The 13,716-nt window shown below is 34.1% G+C and overlaps 1 protein-coding gene across 1 annotated transcript in view; it reads left to right on the top strand.

The window, feature by feature from the left end:
- Positions 1 to 1,718: 1,718 nt before the first annotated feature.
- LOC134663507 (zinc finger protein ush) overlaps positions 1,719 to 13,716 on the top strand; it is a 307,319-nt gene continuing 295,321 nt past the window's right edge. The window contains exon 1 of the mRNA XM_063519889.1: positions 1,719 to 1,798. Within this exon, the coding sequence (XP_063375959.1) occupies positions 1,759 to 1,798 (40 nt within the window). The 5' untranslated portion in view covers positions 1,719 to 1,758. The remainder of the gene's footprint in view (positions 1,799 to 13,716) is intronic.

Below are 13,716 nucleotides of genomic sequence, written 5' to 3'. Positions count from 1 at the left end.
ATTGCATAATTTAAGTTGTTATATCGTGAATGGTGCCATCGCACGGTACTTCATTCTGCTAATATCCAAAATAAAACAATATTTTTGATCGAGTCAATACACTCACACACACAAATATTCAATTACAACACTCAATTACAAGCAAATATATGCATTTTCATTTTATAAAATGTTGAAAACTTAAATATTTCAAAAGCCCATCGATAGTTATGTATGTAAACCTAACATACTGCACGAAAAAATTTTCTGTGCAGTAGATTTCATCGTTCTTCATCTGCGTAATCGGCCTAAATTATTTTACATGACTTAGTGGCCGCCATTATCATTGCACAACTTAAAGTTGTTTTCTGGTTAGACATTTTGTTTCTGAGTGAAAAGAATATATAAGCGTAATGTTTGTGTCTCTTTTTCTCTTCATCGCGTCTCATCTAAATATTGCCTCCCAGAGTAATTATATGGATAAAAATATGTCACCATCACGTCTAAAGGTGGTAAAGATTACCAAATTAGTACATTTCAACTACGCGGCACGTCGTTGCGACGTCGAATCCACGTCGGAAACATGACCTAGTGTTGACCTAATGGTTGTAATCACTAATTTACCGTCAATAAATACGTCGCCGGCACGTGCGTTTTTTCCCCATTTATGTCGACTCGACGTGCCCACGACGTCGATTCGACGTGCCTCATTTTGGTCCCCTAAATTGTGCGACCTAAAATAGGTGCCTTTTTCGGAATATTGACCAAAAATGTTTGCTGGGTAATTATTGATACATTTACCTCTGTTAAATTTTGTCTTCTTTTAATACACGAAAATGTTAAAATGACAGATAGGAACAAATCATTACCAACACTTGTTAATTTTGACAGACATTTATAAATAAGGCCATTATTAAATAAAATAAATAAATAAAATAAATATTATAGGACATTTTTTACACAAATTGACTAAGCCCCACGGTAAGCTCAAGAAGGCTTGTGTTGTGGGTACTCAGACAACGATATATATAAATACTTAAATACATAGAAAACAACCATGACTCAGGAACAAATATCTGTATCATCATACAAATAGATGCCCTTACCAGGATTCGAACCCGGGACCATCGGCTTCATAGGCAGGGTCACTACCCACTAGGCCAGAGTGGTCGTCAAAATAAAATTATGTTTATTTATTTGTAATATTGCAAGAACTAAAATACCTTTTCATCACGCATACAGCATACATCTGTTTTAGTATTCATGCTTATGTTTATCTTTTCGTTCCTTGTTATTATTTTTTACCTTCGTAAAAATAAAATGTTTTACCTATATAAAATAAGTATATCTCTAAAAAAATTAAAATGTTTTTTTTTTACATTGTAGGCTATGAGCAAAGAAATTAAATATAAAATAATCATCGTGATATACACACGCACATATTACTTTCCATTCCATAACCATTAATTCATACTAAATCCATAACAAGTCACAGTAGGTAAATAACAAGACATCACACAATAAAAAAAACTTTACCTACTACCTATTTAAAAAACAAATATTTCAGTACATATTTACAGCACATAAGCATCATCTCAAAGACTGCATACACAATATAAGTAAAACGCAGTATCTCCACTCGTCGCCATGCGACGTTGCAACGTTTTCGTTCCGAGCCGCACGCCTCGAAGGGGCGTTGCCGGCTCGCCTACCGCCCAACGGCAGTCGCCCGCCGACCGCGCTCGGGGCCGCTCGCGAGTGTTGTGCTGTGATGTGGACATGTCGCGGAGGAAACAGAGCAACCCGAAGCCGTTAAAACGTGAGTTCCGAATTGAACTTTTGAAAAGTTTTTTTTTGCGAATTGGCTTTGTTTTTTTTTTGTGCTGAATACCAAGTGTATTACGTTTATTTTTATGAGCTATGTTTGTATAAGTCTGCTATAAGTATATCAAATAAACTTCTCTTTTTATCAATGCGGATTAAGTTTACTTTGTAAGCATTTGTAAAATCTTGCTTGGGTTTCAGTTAGACTCTTATTTTTTGGTAAGTACATTTTGAAAAGCGTATATTGTTCTTGCTACTTAAGTTCTTTTTATTTACACTAGATATAAAAGAAAGAAAATACAAGCTCTGTATCACAAAGAACTAGATGTACCTAGGTACTTGTACTACGATTATAAGTACCTTACTATTGTGAAATAAATTAAAATTACTCTTATGTAGTTATCGTAGGGGCGCGCAAAAAAAAGTAATGTACTTTTTAATTCAAATCGTCCTGTCAAAATTAATAAAAAAAAAAAGAAAAACACCTCCGCTGATTATATTTGATGCCACAACATCGTAAAAATATTGGAATTGTAAGTGTAACTAGACTATTCATATCTTGAGTACCTACAAAATATTTTTAATCTTTGAAATAAGTCAGGTTATTTAGGTACCTACTACTGAAACGAGGTTTTTCTGATTAATTATTGCCAATATTGTGTTTATTGCACAGTGGTTTATTGTCAAAGCGCGTTAAAATATTATTTTCTAGAGTTTCGAGACTGTTGGTGGGGGGTAAGTGGGGAAGTAGGTACATCACATATTAAGCTACATACCTATAAATATTTTAGGATCAACTTAAGGTTTATCCCTGATTTGAACGGAAATAAATACGTAGTTACCTATCATATAACTATAATTATAATTGTCATTGATTAAATAAACGTATATTAAGAAAGCGTCTAGAACAGTATTGGTTGTTAACTGATAGTGATATATATGAGTAATATGAGTAATAGTTTTACCTATATCATTAAACTGCCCAATGTAGATTGTGGACCAGAATATGCTGTGCACATAAAAAAAACAGGTAATTTTACTAACACTTTTTATATTAAACTTAATTAAGTGCATGTTTAATATAAAAATCAGACAGAATCAATAAGTATTTATGTAGTTAAATGGACGAGACTCAGCGCGATAATGAACACATACATACACATTTTTAATTATTACCTGTATATTAGATATTACTTATAATGGTCACAGTAACAAAAGATTCAAGGTGCTTAAATATTTTTGACAACTTGTCCGTATCAGTATTTTATATTTCAAAATATATCATAGATAATTCTCTGTTAGAGCTGACCCCATAACCTCTAAAACGTAAGAAACAACCGAACACTATGTCAAGTTGTAAGGTGACACTGATAACGCATATTTTTTTTAACCAATCAAAGTGCAGGAGGGTTCGTTGACCTTTATCTACAGTTAATGTATTTGATTGTTTGTTTATCACGCGCGATAGCGATATAGCTAATTATGGAAACGTCTGGGATAAATATATGTTGGACTGCAATCTTGACACTTGTCAAGGATTCGAAATGAATGCGGATTTTATTGAGTTAAGTAGTTTATTTATTTTATAAAGTTCAGTTGTGTATTGTTAAAGCTATTTATTTTAATATTATGAAACAACTTGTTTTTAGTAATAACGTGTACTTATTCAACTAAAAATAATGAAATTCTTTTATTATAACGTAAGATGATTTAGGGAGAAGGGGGGTCAAACATGTCTTTTTTTCTAACCAGGGGGTGGGAGAGAGTACTGTTTGCTTGAGAAGAAAAGAAGAAAAGTACGGTGGTGCGCTTTCGGACGTGTAGGTACCTATAGGTAAGTAAGTAAACGATTTCGGATGTCGGGCGGTCAAGTCAAATTCGCAAAAAGTCTTATCTACTTAATAGGTAATAAAGTAACGGCACATATTCTACTTCCTTGTTAACTTTTAATATTCAGATTTTGTATCTTTAACAGATTTTAATATGATCTATACACAAAATTGTAAATTCAAATACCTGTTTGTCGCTGTCCCATTTCTATGCCACGATGTTTAGAGGGCCTACCGCGAACCACGTTCAAAGTGTTGCCTCCCTGTCACACTTACGTACGAATTTACAAGTTGGGCAGAGAGGCAACACGTCGAACGTGGTTCGCGGTAAGCCATCAGGAGACTGTGTCGGCTGACCAAGTGCCAAGGGACATCTTAGTAACACAGCGAGTAGTTATGTCCGTCTGGCCGTTATCAGTCCGATTGTCGTAATTTCTCAGACCATCACTCTGATTCGTGTCTAATATTTTTTATATGATTACGTTATCTCATGCCCGGGTCAAATGATAAAGGCTTGAGCAATGAAAGTTCAATTTCTTGCCATTAAGAAAGTTGGTTTCAAGGTTATTTTTATTACTCTTTAAAAGTATCTTCTTCTTCTTCCTCGCGTTATGCCACGGCTCACGGGAGCCTGGGGTCCGCATGACAACTAATCCCAAGAATTGACGTAGACACTAGTTTTTACAGAAGCGACTGCCATCTGACCATCCAACTTAGAGTAACCGAGTGGTCAACTGATATTTTATACATAAGTTCCGAAAAACTCATTACTGTTTAAATGAATATTTTTTTATTAATGTAAGTACTATGAAACTCAGGTATATTATTGTCGGTATCTCCTTGTTTAACACATTCACGCCAAGAAAACGCTAGGTGTGTTCATTTTGTTTGGAATTGGGGCGCTTGGCACTGAAAGTGTTAATTACCCACATTTAACAATAATCGAAGTATATTTTAGCCACCGGCTTGCTTCACTTTTAGGCTACAGAAGACTTTAGTCTACAAGTTAAAAAAAAAAGTTAAACTATTATGGATTACATAAGTTTCGTAATTTCATATAAGTATGAAATCTTGAATGATACATATTAACTAAAAAAAACCGGGCAAGTGCGAGTCGGACTCGCGCACGAAGGGTTCCGTGCCATAATGCAAACAAAAAAACAAAAAAAAGCAAAAAAAAGACGGTCACCCATCCAAGTACTGACCACTCCCGACGTTGCTTAACTTTGGTAAAAAATCACGTTTGTTGTATGGGAGCCCCATTTAAATCTTTATTTTATTCTGTTTTTAGTATTAGTTGAGAAATACATCATCTGTGAAAATTTCAACTGTCTAGCTATCACGGTTCGTGAGATACAGCCTGGTGACAGACAGACGGACGGACGGACGGACGGACAGCGAAGTCTTAGTAATAGGGTCCCGTTTTACCCTTTGGGTACGGAACCCTTAAAAGAGAAATTACAGGCTCATCAGTATAATTAGAATAATGTAGAAAAAAGTATGCTTTCTTCTACTCATATAGGTACAAAATTAACATTAATGTATTATAGGGTGTGTGTAATGTACCACTTATGATATGAAGGCAAATCTAAATTTCATATATCTACTAGATATTTAATTATTGCAAGTCTAAAACAAAGCAACGTAAGAATGTAATTAATAAGCTTCTGCCCGCGACCTTGTCCGCGTGAAATGATGATGATGATTAATAAAAACTATCCTATGTCCTTTCCCGGGCCTCAAACTATACCCATATCAAATTTCATCAACGGCTTAAGTGTGAAAAGGTAACAAAGAAACTGATAGACTTTAGCATTTATAATATAAAATTATAAACTAGATATTTAATATGGATTAAACCTTATACATAGGTACGTTACTTGACGGCGGCAACATCTTACTGCCTAATATTTTCCAGCGACTTAATCCAATGTTAACAGCTTAAACCTACCCCAATACATAACTTACTACCCTATATATATATGCAGTTATTTACACTTATGTACCGGACAACCCGATTGTATTACGTGTAAATATGATACGTTCTGTATCATGATTCTTGCAAGTGCAAATAAAAATATTGATAACACATCACAATATAAGTATATAAACTGTTAATTGACTTTACAAGAAATACTCGAAAATGCGAATGTACCTAGTATGTTTTCTTCCCTCAATATAGGTAGTCAAGAAAAGAGAGCATTTTGCCGCACTTACCATAAATTTACAGCATTTAAATAGAAAACTGCGTACTCAAATTTAGTGTGTTTTCAAATGCTCATTTGCATGCAAGATTGTGGACAGAATAGCCATTTGCGAATACGACTCATACTTTCAGTTATCAATTTGCCACACAACTTAAAATTTAATATGAATGATTAAATACTAAAATATTAAAGTCATACGGGAATATGCTGTCCTCTCATTTTTGTAATTCGAAAGCTGTAATTGCTTGTCTGCAACTGCGGCTCCACATCCTTATTATTTAACCTTAAACCTTATTTAACCTTAAATTTAACCTCTGAAGGCCCACGGTTCTAGCTATAGTACTTACTAATATGAAGTTGATGAAATTTAAATAATGTACAATTGAAGCTTAATAGCATTTGCTTTACTTCGTTCAATTTTTGAACAAAACAAAACTCTATTCCTTTCACTATAGGTTAAAATTTCAGTACCTAGCATTTTTTTCTGTATGGCTGAACCTTGGGAGTTTATAAACAAGTCGATATACTGCGCATAATGTTTAATTGTGTCGGGGGTTAACGTAACTTGTGTTAGCAACGTAACACTTTTAGGCACTGATTCTGACGCACCAAACGAAAAAGGTCGTAAGTGTATACAGAACCTATACAAGTTTAGGCCGTATTTTCTATAATTATGTGGTAAATGCCCCAGTTTGTACTATGTAATTAGGTGTATTTATCGGTATTAGTAATTAGTGACTGCGAACTGATGTTATCTTAACAGATTAGGAGTACATATTTGAATAAACTTTGAGGGACTAGCGTAATGACACTAATGACCCCTCGTGGTGTAATATGACAATTGACATTGTGACATTAGTTTCCTATTAATTTAAAAGTTCATTTCTCTACCCAAATCGAAGGGCCTAGCTACAAAGCCTAATTTTCTTAGGCCCACTTGCACCATTCCACTAACCCGGGATTAAGCGGTTAAACTGTTAACCAAGTGAGCCTTATACATATATGTAAAGGAATATCAGTTTTCTATTAATATGTGTTATAAAATCATAATACAACACTTATAAGCTTGTATGACATCTATTTCAGTTCATAATTTATATACAGGGTGGCCAAAAAATAAGTGCATTCCCGTTGCCGGGGAGGTTTTGGGGTTATACTGAGCAACTTTTATTATGGGATCAACCCCGAAATCGAGAAGAAAGGATTTTTTCCCAAAGTTGTGTGATTATTTTCTTATTTTATGGTATTATGATATCTTTAGATTATTTAAAAAATCTCTTCTTCTTCTCTTCTTTCCATCCTGTTGCCCCCTGCTGGGGTGTAGGGCTCGAATCTTTTTCTTCCACTGACTCCGGTCCTGGGCAGCTTGGGTAGCCTCCTCCCACCCCATCCCCAATACACCCAGCTCTTGCTCCACAGAACGGCGCCAAGTCGACCATGTTTCCGTTTGCCGGGCATCTTCCAGGTCAGGGCATATTTAAAAAATGTGCTTGAAAATTAATAAGTAGGTAAATAACAAGATATTTTAAGTAAGTAAGTACATACATACCTACCAGATTAAACACGACCACATAGGTACCACATTTTATCTTGAATACTCTCGAATGTCGGTTCAAACGCACTGATTTCAATCCATACCATAAATTAACCTTAAAAAGCTTAATAATTTTGATATTCCGATCTTAAATCCATTCAATCGACGTGTACGAAATAAAAAGGCCATACACGTGTCGCTGTCACTACTGACGGTAATACAGTCAACCATACAAATCTAAAATGCATTAACTAAATAATTCACATTAAAAAAAGTCCTTCAAGCAGTTGGCGGTTACGCCATTTTAAAAAATTTTTCAATACAAAAATTACAACTTCAGACGTAAGCGCCGTTCCCAATAAGATTCTTATTTAAAACACAATCAATAAACTACCCTTTTGATTCAAACGGAGGCGAATAATGCTACTTTACTACGCAAGAGGAAACGCCGTAAGATAGTACGAACCTAAAAGGCACTTACGTCGTTTTTAGTTTAAAGGTGTGGATGCGTATGCGACGCGGCGACATCAAAGCGCATTGTGCGTACGCTAATGTGGTATTGTGGCGGTGCTTCCTTCTTGTATCACCGCAAATTATTAGGCCGCAAACTAGGATGTGGGATTTTAGTGTTTCGTATTGGGTTTTTTATACAATGTTTCGATTTTTCAAGTATAGAGCGCACTGGCCAAAACACATTTTGCCATCTAGATAGAGCGATAGAAAATCTGATAAAAATCTGGTAAAAATATTACGATTTTCGCGGTACCTACATTTGTAACTTTATAAAATAAGTTAAAATAAATATTGTAAAGCATGAAATGGTTATTTAATCTTTGAAAGAGACTCAGAGATATTGAGTGAGACAAAGTACCTAATAGGTATTATTTTAGTGAGCGCAAATCCATGTAGCTTATTTATTACCATAATTTTAAATATTAATAAAAGTTTAATTGAATCATGACCGAACGAGCGAAATTACCTATATATGTACCTATATGGTAATTTGATTGAAACTATTTTGTTTCAATTTTATCTAGTACTTAAAAGGAAGATGACGCGTATCGGCATCATACATCGGAGGCATCTGAGATGGACCGTCATAGGCCGATAGTTAGGCGTTAACAGCCTTAAAGATATCGATGACGGGTATATAATACAGGGTTCCGTGGAGACAGAAAAAAAATATCTTGGAACTTCATTTGACTAGAGAAACTGACCCATGACGTGATTATTTGGTAACAAACAATTATAAGTAGAATTACTTACCTACTATAGAAGTCTTACTAAAGCTCAAAAAAGACCCTACGGTCATTGTGCGGTGAGCAACTCAAGTATACTGTGCTCATGCGCATGTTGACAATAGATATAATTAAAATATTGTATCTAATGCAGTGCAAGAGGTTTGACATATGGAAATTTATTAAAACCAGTCAATTAAATTATTGACCAACCACAACTTATTTTAATAGCGGATATATTTTATATTAGGGTGGATAACTTAACTTTTGTATGAGAAAAAAAACGCCGGTAACGTGCGTCCAGTCCGCGGCCTAAAATACAGAAAAATAAATATATACTTACCTATATACTACTGGCAATAAAAATATATTTTATGTAGATAGAATTGATCTTAAGTGATGGTATGAAAAAAGAAACAGTCACTTAGTACCCATAGCTAGATCTGAGTGAAATTGATCCAAATTGGTTAAGTATTATATTATTTACATTACGGAACCCTAGCTCCGTTATCAGCGCGTCCATTACAGTGAAGTGGCATGCGAGCCACTCCGCGGTATCGCGTTCAATGAAATCTATACACCCACCAATTACATCTCGCTATCTGCTCCTACTATATCTACGACCACGGACTAGTTAGATGTTAATACTTCAAGAACATGCTTAAACGATAAATAACTTTTCACCACACCAGCTCGGAAAGGCTTACTTTGCACTTCAAAAACTAATAGCACAGTTGCATTTTATTCACATGTGAGGCAAAGTAATCAAATGCAAATTTTGAGTTGGTTTCTTATGTTTGCTGGTAGAAATGACTTTTAAATGATGATTTTGGATGATAAATATTTAATAACATTAATTTGGATTTGATTTGGTTTGTTTTTGTATGATATTTTACATTTAATATTTGCTTCAGGTTGGTGGTGAAAAATTTTGTGTTTCACTCGGGGGCCAATTTTGTTTAACCCTCGTGCTTTGAAACCCTCGCAACGCTCATGATTCCATTTTTCGAACCACTCGCTACGCTCGTGGTTCAATTTTGGAATCTTTCGCTTGCTTGGGTATCAATATTAGCACGAGCGGTTAAACAACAACTTTGCCCCCTTGTAAAACAAATAACTATATTCTTTATTCAGGTAAAAGTACAAGTTTACAGCTCCAGTCAAGGCACTTATACTGTTAATAGGTACATATGTTGTCAGTATCATACAATTATACGAGTATTATTGTATCACACACTTTTCGAATTAAATCTCAAAAACTTAATCTTTAACATTAAACCTACATATTAACATACAGCTTAATGCACTACCTATCGAAAATTAAAAGCGAAAAGAAACTTATTTGGTCGCTTATTTGCACGTTTTCCATTTAAAACCTATGTAACCTAGGTACCTTATATAATATATATGCATATAATATAATAGGGACTTTCTGACATTATGACAATTTTGTAAAAAAGAAACATATGATTATAGGCTTACATTAGGTATGAAATAGTATTTTATGCAACAGTTTTATAAGAGGGGTCAAAAAATGTGAGTGGCGTGGGTAACAATGTGAGCCGAAGGCGAACATTGTTAATAAATACGCCATGAGCATTTTTTGACTACTTATACAACGTTGCATACAATCCTTTTTCTATGACTAAGCAATATTAAATAAAATACAAAAAATTATAAACAAAATTTTATTTATGAAAATGTCAATGTAAATTTTGGATAGTAGGTATTACTATATGTATGTAGCTCTTGTCTGCGACAAGCACCCATAATACCAAATAATACTGCAACCTGTAACAAGAAAAAGGAGAATTAAATAATATTCAGTTTCAATGCAAAAATATAAAATGTACATAAATATAGCTCGTTGTACTGTGTACCCTAAAAATGAGTGAGTATCAAAAAATTTTATAACATATACCAACCTTGCTTAAAAGATAGATCTGATCCGGTGCTTCCAATTAGTCTTTGAACATACACCAAAGACGTTTTCAGAGAATGACGAAGTTTTGTGCTCCAATCTCCACGCCATGCACTTCCCATAAGATTTGTCGTATAGGTGCTGAGATTTAATACTTAGGCAACAAATTTTCGGTCGCTGCTTGTGCTGCAGCGGATATTTCTTCAGGTGTAGAAACAATGTAGTCCTCTTTGTCCATTTTCAACACTTTTTATGAACGCAAAACAAATAGTAACGCAAAGTACTCAAAGAACAAGAAATTACCGGGAAACGAGAAACAAACGAATAATGTCTATGGTTATGTTTTTTTTAAAGCCGTTACACACTACCGCACCGCACCAGGGTCGTGGTGCTGTAGGGTATAAAAGTATTTTTTATTATGTTGGTAGCAATGAACTCAGTACAAATTTGTTACTTTTTTAATAAAAACCGTATTCATTCAATCGTTTGTCACGTTGGTAGCAATGTACCGGTATGTGGCACCTGCTACCCTGCACTAGCTTACCGTATCGTAATGTCTCTAAAACGACACAAGTGCTTTTTTGGGCAATAGACTATAGACTTTTAAGGAGTATTAATAATGTATGCCCTTATATGTTCGTTCGTGACTATGTAAATGACAGATAAAAGTACCCGAGTAGAAAAAGTCTGTTTTTTCATCGCTTTCTACATACGACTCATATATTAGTCTAGGGAGTACTGGGGGCCGATTTTTGTATTTCGATCGTTCGATTTCGTCACTCGAAAATCGGTGGGAAAAGGCGAAATGCAAATTTTTGAAATACGAGCAATAGAAATTGGGAATCTAGTGGTATTGACTACTCGTTTTCAATTCTATTAGTAGAATTTAAATGCCTAGTAGTGGAGATATTATTGAACGAAATACACGAAATCGAGTGGTCGAATTTCAAAAATCGGCCCCCAGTTTGTTTTTTGGTCATTTATAAAAGTTTTTGTTAAATATTCGTTTCGTAGGTATTACACCTGCCATTCAAAGACGTTTTACCATAAATTAGAATGACTTCAAAATGCTTTATCTTTTCTGATTATTACTTATTTCATATATTCAACCAAGTAGGTATACTTAACAATAGTTTCAATAATTATCACACTATTTACACACTGAATATAAAGCAACACAACATTATCTAAAAAACAAGTAGCAATCTATAATTTATTGCTATAATAGTACAAGAATCTGATAAGTTGATACCGTATCACTGTATCAACTTATATCTTTACTGTCGAGTGTACTAAAAATATTGCGATCGTCTTATCGATGTTTATCAATCTACAGTTTCGACACTGTTTGATGTGATAAGTGATAAAATGCTGTCGATATCGTTAATTTCTTGTGTTTGAAATCTTAACTGACTTTGTGTGGTGCAAATAATATTAATTGGGAATTAAATCGCAAAAAAACCGAAACAAACAAATAAAAAAAAATCGAAATAGTCGAAATCCTATATTCGTTTTTTTTAGCATTAGAAAGAACTTGTAAGAAGGTAAGCGATCTTGACATGTCTTTTAATTGAAAAACGCTTTTTAAAAATCAGTAATTATTACTTATGAAAGCAGAAGAATATAAATGATCGTATTAGATTCATTAATTGTTATATACCGGGTGTGGCCTGTAACACGAGCAAATAATTAAAACAGATTGTACTCCTCAAACGGTGACACTTTAGTTCAACAACTTTTAAAAATTATTAAGTATTTAGACTCCCTATTTTTCATACAAAATATATATTATCTTCAATGGACGCCATCGCCACACCATATCATTGTGATTGACGTTGCTTGTCAAGCCTTAAACATAACAAAATTCGCAATACATTGCGTCTTTGAATAACTTTTAAAGTGTATTAAAAATCAAACTACAAGTTATTTTTAAAAGTCGCTGAACAAATGTTGATCAGTATGAGGAGTACAGCCTACAGTTAAATTTTTTGCTCATATTACAGGCCACATCCGGTATTTACCGTAACTTATTTATAAAATGTGTTGTTCAATTAAAAGACACATCAAGATTGTTTACCTTATTTCTAATGCTAAAAAAACGAACTATAGCAAAAAATAAGAACCCGTTTTTACCCTACCAAATTAGCTTAAAACTGAAAAAAAATAGCGGTTAAAACAAAAAGAAAAACAATATAAATTGAATAAAAATGTGGCAAAAGAAAATGATTTATTTTTTTCAGTAAAATTAAATGCTCATAATAATTATGGAAATTAAATCAAAAGGAGTAAATTGTTGCAATTTTTAATTTCGTGCTGAGAAAACCTAAACTCGCCAGATACCTCATATTTAATTACCTACACATACGGGTCTACCGGGATATGATTTCATCAAAATAAAAATTATATCGCGGTAGACCCGTTCGTGTATTTAAATATATGTTCAAAACGCGAGACATTAAAGTGTTATATCTTAAAATTAATAATAAATGGTAGTTTCAAAACTGCGACGATACGTTGAAATCACTTTAAACGCCACCAAAATAGTTTCGACCCAAACCCCCGCACCCTAACGCATCCCTAACATATTGCACCCCCGTTCCCACGGCCGCGTGGGGTCGAAGACAACCCTTGGTCACTTAACTTTCACTAACTGTGACTTTTATAAACCTATTTGAAGGGGTCGAGATTTTAGTGTGTTTTGCACATGACAAGATTTTGTGTGTGTAAATGAACTCATTTTTGCACACTTTCAAGCAAATATATTATAAATATCGTTTACACACAAAATAGATTTCTTGGATTATAAACATTAAGCCGTTTGCGATTATTTTTACAAACTTACAAAGGGCAGACGTAATGTGAACGAATGAAAAATGTGACGTCACGATATAAGTACTTATATTGTGATAAATCTCGCTTTTTATGGATTGTTGCTGATTTAAAATTATAGAAAGCAGAAATATATTTAGGTAAGTAAACAATTTCATTATAATAGTCTACTAGGCTATTCAATAACACGTCATCACGGTCCGTATCCCGGTCGATTTTAAGTCTAGGTTATTCAACTTAGAATCAATTTAAAAAGCGGATAAAAACTGTCTTGGGTGAGACTTGAACTCACGGCATCTGGATCGATACTCCTGCATCATTCGCAGATCGCAGACGCTTCTGCTTGTTAAACATT

This window comes from Cydia fagiglandana, chromosome 4 (assembly GCF_963556715.1).
Source record: "Cydia fagiglandana chromosome 4, ilCydFagi1.1, whole genome shotgun sequence".
Lineage (NCBI taxonomy): Eukaryota > Metazoa > Arthropoda > Insecta > Lepidoptera > Tortricidae > Cydia > Cydia fagiglandana.
Note: the sequence above shows the minus strand (reverse complement) of the source record. Positions and strands in the feature narration are given on the sequence as shown.